The sequence below is a fragment of the Bufo gargarizans genome, chromosome 4, assembly GCF_014858855.1.
Source record: "Bufo gargarizans isolate SCDJY-AF-19 chromosome 4, ASM1485885v1, whole genome shotgun sequence".
NCBI lineage: Eukaryota > Metazoa > Chordata > Amphibia > Anura > Bufonidae > Bufo > Bufo gargarizans.
This window is the reverse complement of record NC_058083.1, coordinates 234041190-234049618: the sequence shown is the minus strand read 5'-3', so window position 1 is coordinate 234049618 and position 8429 is coordinate 234041190. Positions and strand designations below refer to the sequence as shown.

The window sequence follows — 8429 nt, the reverse complement described above, 5'->3', positions numbered from 1 at the left end:
GTGGCCCATTTACATAGTGTTGAGGTGGCAGCAGCATGAGGAAGCCACACAGTGGCCCAGTGACATAGGGTTGAGTTAGCAGCAACATGAAGAGGCCACAGACTGGCAAGGTGACATAATATGGAGGTGGCAGCAGCAGCATTAGGAGGCCACAGACTGGCAAGGAGACATAGTGTGGAGGTGGCTTCAGCAGCAGCATGAGGAGGCCACAAAGTGGCCCAGTGACATAGTGTTGAGTTAGCAGCAGCATGAGGAGGCCACAAAGTGGCAAGGTGACGTAGTGTGGAGGTGGCAGCAGCAGCAGCACGAGTAAGCCACAGAGTGGCACAATGACAGAGTTTGGAGGTGGTAGCAGCAGCATGAGGAGACCTGAGTGGTGAGGTGGCAGCAGAATGAGGAGACCACAGAGTGACTCGGTGACAGAGTGGGGAGGTGGGTGGCAATAACAGTATCCGCTGTCGATGGTGGGTGTAAGAAGGAGCACTTGACATCAGATGGATGGCCTCAGGCGGGTGGCAGCTTCAGAATAGTAGCTGAGGCAGGAAGCCAGAAGAAACCAGTGTCTTTTGTCAAGGTTTGGGTGAGGCAGCATAGATTATCATTCGGCTGAGGTGGTGGATATTGACTGCATGAAATCGTGTGCGTTCCACTGGGTGATGCATCAGTTGCTGTAGCAGGCTAGACCTCCACATTGGAGCCACGGTTCTCCCAGGCCACTTTATGGTGACGCTGCATAGGTTGACGCAGTCCCGTGGTGCCAACATTGGCATCCTAGCCACTCTTCAGCTTCTGCCCACAGATTCGGCAAATGTTTACCTCCTCCGGCAGCTTAACAAAAAATTGCCACTCCGCCGAGTAGCTGATTTTACCCCCAACGCTCCGCACTGACCAACTGCTATGGCCACAGCCTCTGTGAACCCCTGCAACACTACTTTCCAGGCAGGTAGGCTCCTGCAAAGCGGGTGGTCGACCCCGGGCACGTTTGGCTCCCGACCTCTCACTGCTGCCACCCTGCTGACTCCCGGCCACGCTATCGACTTGCTGGCTCCGCTGCTGCCTCACGTGCAAGCTGCCACCCTCTTTTCCCGATGATGATGAATCCCCTTCATCACCCGGCTCCCAATTGCGATGAGCTACATCATCATCGAGTACTGCCTGCATGTCCCTAATGTCCTCCTCAACAGTCTCTGAGAGAGGAGCCTGAGCGCTCGCAATACCAGCTCGCTCGCCATTCTCCTCATCACTACTTGTTCATCTCCTGGAGGAAGTGGCAGATGTTTCCTCCAGATCTTGGCTGGGCAGTAGCTGCTAATTGTCCTCTAGTAGCTCGTCCTCGCTGTATAGTGGAGCTGAGCCCACAGCATATAATACTTCTCTTGCTGAGGGAACAGAAAATGACAGAGGCAGGTTGAGGACAGGTGACAGCACAGAGCTTGCTTCCGGACCATGCCACCTAAGGTTTGTGTCTGATGAACCCACCGACTCTTGGCTGGGGGTGTCTGATGTCACTTGGGGCGAAGTGGATGATCGAGTCAACCATTTAATAACCTCTGGGTTGCTGGTCAAAACACGACCGCTAGATGACACCGGGTCTCAAAGTGACCCCTGCTGCCTTGCCTTCTTACTCTGCTGTGACCTGTGCCTGCGACAAAAACATTCAGGCCTCTGCCCCTCCACTGTGCAGGGCCTGTCACTTCGCTGTCTGACATACTGCTATTAGATCAAATAAATAAATAAATAGGAAATTAATAAACCCTAAAAAAGGCTGTAATTTTCAAATAAGGCTAATAAGCCCCTTTTTTCCACTAATGCACCCGGCTTTAGAACATAAAACGTTACTGCTAAACGGCTAAAAAGCTCTTTTTTTCCACTAATACATACCAAAAAAGGCTTTAGAACATATAACTGCACTGCTGAACGGCAAATAATACTTTTTGTTTTCCACTAATACATGTAATTTTCTCACTTCACCCCACAACAGGTAATAAGCCCTTTTTTTTGCACTAATATACCCCAAAAATGCTTTAGAACATATAACTGCATGCACAAGGGCTAATAAGACATATAAATATTTCCTAGTAATACACCCTGTTAATGGCTGTATCACACAGCACTTGCACCCCAATAACAAGCAAGGTTTGTTTGAATTACAGAGGTAACATCTATTGCAAACCTGAAGGCAGCAGTATAATGGCAATTTGGATCCCCAGTCAGTGCAGCAAGGTGTAATAGGATTGGTCCTATTAACCTGGCTGTACACTTTGCTATTGGACCCTGTTCTGCTTTTATAGTGTGGAATAATTCCTCCCTATACTTTCCCTACACTTGACCTTTCCCTTGAATTCTATTCAGCAAAATAAAAGTTTTCAAGTCTTTCCTAGCACTTTCCCTAGCGCCTGCTAATGTCTCTCCCTGCACTAAGCACACTGGAAAATGGCTGAATCCAAGATGGCTGTGACATCACAGGGTGCTGATTGACTGCATGAATGTCAGTATGGGTGATGCTGCTTTCCCAGAGTTCTTTGCTCCATGTCCTAACATGTGGAGCAGCCATTTTAGGAAAAAAATTTGATTCGCTACCACAAAGCATCAGAAAATTCGGATTTGGTGCGAATCAAATTTTTCCTGAAATTCGGATCATATTCCACTTCGTCAATTTCAATTCGCTCATCTCTAGTCATAGCAAAGATTCTGAATTCTCTTGCCCATGTGAAATTTTAGAAATATTTTCAAGTTTACAAAAAAAATCTAAAATGGCACTTTTTCAGTAATAGGGACTGAAGTGGAAAACTCATTTTTTTTTAATATTTTATTTTGGCACAAGACTGCAACATAACAGAATGTTAAAAAAGTGAAAGGGTCTGAAGACTTTACAAATTGAGTTGTTTATAGTCCAACTGTAAGACACAAAAGGTGAAGCCCTATGACTAATAGGTTTGTTAAACTAATAATTGAGCAACAGTGAGCTTCACAAATGGAAGCTTGCATTAAAATATTATATCATATTAAAATGTCTGAACCATAACAGGCAAACTGTATGATGATGCTGTTGCACCTCTGTGAGTGTATGCTCCTGATTATTTTCTCGTTCACTTTACAGAACAGCTCTAAGGCAACTGTGCATGCACGCTCCAGCCATCTGCCTCAGAAAAGAAGAGGTTGACACCCCAACAACAAGTAGTAAAAGGTTTAAGAGGCAGCCAAAACAAATGAAGGAGACACATCTGAAAAAAAAAGAATATATTTGATAAGTGCCTTCTTTTATTTTTATTTTTTTTGGGAGGGGAATCAGTTACTGAACTAGGACTACCCCTTTAATATCAGAAGTTGTTGCAAATAGAAAACATGTCAGGTACATCTACAGGTATAATAATAACAAGCAATAATGCTTACAGTACATTTTTATTAAAAAACAAAAACAAACATATTTTACAAAATGGATAGACAACCAATCCTCTTGCACCAATGAGCTAGTAAACAGTACCCTATTTACAATTATAGTTTTGGAAAGTCCTTGTTATTACTGTTTCTTGTGAATGAAGCTTCCAAATTTTTGCATGAATCTGCCAAATTTATTTTCATTTGGTTGGACCGTGTTATAAACATTTGAGTTGTAACTTAATGTTTGTGGTGGTCTTGAATAACTTGGCATAACTCCCTTACTTCTATAGTCTAAATTGTTGATAGGTTGTGTATTAGAAGAGGGTACATTGTTTTCTGCCTTGCAAAATTGCTCAAAACGACTATAAACCCTTCTGTCATTTGGTCGAGAGATGCTGGAGTCCTCCTGAGGTTTTGAAAAGTCTGGCATTGGTTGTACTATATTCATATCCCTACGTGGTAGTTCTTTGTGCTGTATATCTCTGTGTGAGTGTCTTAAATGCATCTCTCTCTGCATGTTATGGGGAATGGTACTATGGTGTATCTCTCTATGAGATGATGCTCGGTGAATGCCGTCCTTTGGATGCCTTAATACTTCTCTCTGCATTGCAGGATTTACAACTCTTCCATAAGGATTATTATGGACTTGGGCCCTTGTATCTACAAATTGGATTTGCTCTGTATTAAATCGAGGAGCAGATGCATCACCTATGTTTTCAAGAAATTTATTTTCAACACTACTAATAGTTGGTGACTGATTAGATTTGCCATCCTCTGAAAGGAGTATATTCGATCTACTAGATCCTAGAGTAACATTTTCTTTACTTTTATTTAGACTTATTTGTGACATTGAGAGTGTTTTCTCCTTCCGAGGAGAAGAATCATTTTTGGAATCCGATTTTTTTGGACATAGTTCAGCATCATCTTCAGAGATCAATGTATCAGAACTGCTGCACATTCTATAGAATGCAGGAGTTTTGTTTTTAGATAGATTTTCTTTTTTTTCTGGAGCTAGGTTGAGCAGTGATTTGAGTTTCTTTGATCCTTTTTTAAGAAAATTTGGAGAACCTTTATTTTCTTTCTTGCCCGGGGAGTCTTTGCTGTCTTCATCCAATGTTTCAGTGGACAAGTATTCCTTAACAGGTTGAACAGTATCACTGCCAACGAGTTGATTTTCATTGCTCGTGATTTTTCCTAGCTTTTCAGTATTGTGGACATCGGTCACAAATGCTGAGTTTTTTTGTTGCCTTTTTACAAGTGATGTATAAATATAGTTTGGTGGAATCACATTGTTACTAGAGTCTAAGTTTACCTTACGACTTTCAAAGAGCGGCAAGCTGCGTCTTTTAAAAATTGTGTCATTTTGTTTCCTAATACTATCTGGCTGTTTGTTGGCGGAAAGTGCTGTGTACAGGTAACCTGGTGTTGGATTAGTATTGTAACTAAAACTGTGGTTCATGAGTTGTGCATTGTGCGGAACCTGCAGACTATGCCTTTTCACTGCATCGTGATGATGAAAAGTCTGTGGTGTATCATAACTTGGAAAATGATTAACTTCTTTCGGCTCTGAAACCCTAACATTTAATGGTGAAGATTTTGGAGTTTGGCTCCCTTGAGAATCAATAATAGTTGAATTTGAATGAGAAGAGTTTGTTGTACTGCTAGTGGTTTCTTTTTGTTCTGGCAAAGTTGACTTGTACAGAATTGATGTCCGTAGTCTTGACTGACTGTACAATGAATTATCTATTGAACTGTCAGCTATCTCATTACCATCGCCTCTGTTTAACTCTATTTCACTTGATTCTGGTGGTATATCAGAGTGATCATTTAAGTATGATTCAATCCTCCAGTTTCGAAGAAATGACTTGGTAGTGTGCTCCAAAGTGGGCATTCTCTGCTGTACTGAACGCACATGATTGTCTGTTCCATGAAAAGATCTTCGTACGCTTGAATTTCTTTCAGAAACATTTGGTGTTAATCTTTGGGACAAACGATTAGCAAAGCTTTGAGTTGTAGATCCATTATAATTACTTGAGTAACCACCCCTGGATAATGACCCTATGCTACCAACATCAAGATGTCTATTCCAGTGAACAGGTTGATGATTAATTCTACTGTTTGAAGCTCTATTTAGCATTAAATAAGGAGATACATCTGTCTTTTCTCCTGCTGCATAACTATGTCGTTTCCAGTTGTCATTCCGCTCAAACTGCTGAAACTGATTCACTTTATTTTGGACATTGAATCCTCTATATGACAAATTTCTCATATTGTATTTTTCTTCTTCATTGTTAACAAATCTACTTCTTGATTTTAAATATGAAGAATCTAATATGCTTATTTGCTCTTTTCTTCCAAAGAGGCTTCTTTGACTTGAAGCGGAGAGTAAAGAAGATATTGAATTCTGGTATGATCCATTTTCCCATGGGACTTTTTGGTGTTTTCCAGTCACAGATACCTCTGGTCCAAATGCTGCAGGGATAGTGGAACGAGCATAGAGTGTTCGAAATTCCTCATCAAAGCACTCCACTAGTTTTCCAGTGATTACTTGAATCATACTTAAGTGAACTTTTTCATATGACCACATGAAGCTTCAATAAAAGAAATAAATAAAAAATGATTAGCAAAATAATAAGATATAACTTACACAATGACATTTACTTATATTTAGTGTCTTCTAAAACTTTTAAACGGCATTTGTCAGCAGATTTGTACATATGAAAATGCGTTGAACAGCCAAGCAAGTGTGAATGCAGTGAGTTGCAGTTTCACAGCAGCTTTAGTGTCGAAGTTTGCTGACCCCTGAACTAGCATATGTCTAGTGCGGGAACCATGCAGGCTGTGCAATAGCTTTCAATTACTCAAAAACATAGAAGTCTTGCACCAACCCATTAAAATGAACCTGTCATCAACTTTATGCTGACATCACTGAGGGCTGCATAAATTAGTGACAGAAATGCCAATTTCAGTGGTGTGTCATTCATGAGCTAAAAGTTAGTGGTTGCCGAGAACCAGCATCATAATCATTGCAGCCCAGGCCTTGAGAAAAGTCAAATCTACTTGAGAAGAGTTAGGCCCCTTTCACACGGGCGAGTTTTCCGTGCGGGTGCGATCCGTGCGGCGAACGTATGGCACCCGCACTAAATCCTGACCCATTCATTTCTATGGGGCTGTGCACATGAGCGTTGTTTTTAACGCATCACTTGTGCGTTCAGTTTAAATCGCAGCATGCTCTATATTGTCCGATTTCGACGTGACGCAGGCCCCATAGAAATGAATGGGGTGTGTGAAAATCGGATGGCATCCGCAAGCAAGTACGGATGCCATGCGATTTGCACGCACGGTTGCTAGGAGACGATCGGGATGGAGACCCGATCATTATTATTTTCCCTTATAACATGGTTATAAGGGAAAATAATAGCATTCTGAATACAGAATGCATAGTAAACCAGCACTAGAGGGGTTAAAAAAAAATAAAAAAAAATTTAACTCACCTTAGTCCACTTGCTCGCGAAGCCCGGCATCTCCTTGTGCCTCCTCTGCTGATGAACAGGACCTGGGGTGAGCTGCTCCATTAAATAGAGCTTAAGGACCTTCGATGACGTCACTCCGGTCATCACATGGTCTTTTACCATGGTGAATCACCATGGTAAAAGATCATGTGACGTACCATGTGATGACCGGAGTGACGTCATCGAAGGTCCTTAACCTGTATTTAATGGAGCAGCTCACCCCAGGTCCTGTTCATCAGCAGAGGAGGCACAAGGAGATGCCGGGCTTCGCGAGCAAGTGGACTAAGGTGAGTTAAATTATTTTTTATTTTTTTTAACCCCTCTAGCGCTGGTTTACTATGCATTCTGTATTCAGAATGCTATTATTTTCCCTTATAACCATGTTATAAGGGAAAATAATACAATCTTCAGAACATCAATCCCAAGCCCGAACTTCTATGAAGAAGTTCGGGTTTGGGTACCAAACATGCGCGATTTTTCTCACGCGAGTGCAACGCATGACAATGTTTTGCACTTGCGCAGAAAAAATCGCGCATTTTCCCTCAACGCACCCGGCTCTTATCCGGGCAAAAAAACTCACGCCCGTGTGAAAGAGGCCTTATGGTTATTCATAATCTCCTGCACTCTCACCCACCTGCTGATGATTGGCATTTCTCTAGGTAGAAGACTGTCCATCAGCAGGTGGGCAGGAGAGCAGGAATTCATGAATAACCATGACTCTTCTCAGGCTCAGTCTGCAAGGATTGTGATGTTGGTTCTCGGCAACCACTTACTTTTAACTTATAAATGACAGACCATGGAAATCAACTCTCCTGTCTCTACTCTATGCCGCTGTTAGTATGAAAAGCATAAAGTTGATGACAGGTTCCCTTTAATATGAATATAGCAATACCAAACATGTATAGGTTTTATTTCGTCTTTCTTTTAAAACTACTTTAAAAAAAGAAAAACCTTTGAAAAAAAGAAAAATGTTCTTTACATCACCGTTTTCTGACAGCCATAACTTTTTATATTTCAGTCTAGAGAGTTGTATGAGGGCTTGTTTTTTTTTACAGAAAGAACTGTACTTTTTATTGGTACCATTTTTGTGGTAAATACAACATTTTGATCACTGTTATTCAATTTTAATCTTGTAGGGGGAAAGGTGACTAAAAATAGCAAATCAGGCTTTATTTTTTCCACATGGAACTTTTTTTTACATTATTTTAATAGTTCAGACACTTTTTGACATTGCAATACCTGGTATGTTTCTTTTTTTATTAATATATTTTGCAAAATATATGTAAAATTGGGAAAAGGGGGTGATTCAAACTATTTAATAATAACTTTTAAACCTCATAGGGGGCTAGAACGTGGGATCTTTTGATACCTTGTCCCATGCACCTAATAGAGATCTATTAGGGTAGATAGGATTTTCAGATTCTCTCTGCTGAGCTATGCAGGGAGCTTACCATGGCAGCATGGTAAGCTTCAGAAGCGTCCCAGGCTTCCTTGGTAACTGATTAGAGCCCCATGAATTCACTACATGGACTCCGA

The 8429-nt window shown here is 41.4% G+C and overlaps 1 protein-coding gene across 1 annotated transcript in view; it reads right to left on the bottom strand.

Annotated features, from left to right (window-relative positions):
• Positions 1–3239: 3239 nt before the first annotated feature.
• FAM83B (family with sequence similarity 83 member B) overlaps positions 3240–8429 on the bottom strand; it is a 100784-nt gene continuing 95594 nt past the window's right edge. Inside the window, exon 5 of the mRNA XM_044292298.1 lies at positions 3240–5972. Within this exon, the coding sequence (XP_044148233.1) occupies positions 3521–5972 (2452 nt within the window). The 3' untranslated portion in view covers positions 3240–3520. The remainder of the gene's footprint in view (positions 5973–8429) is intronic.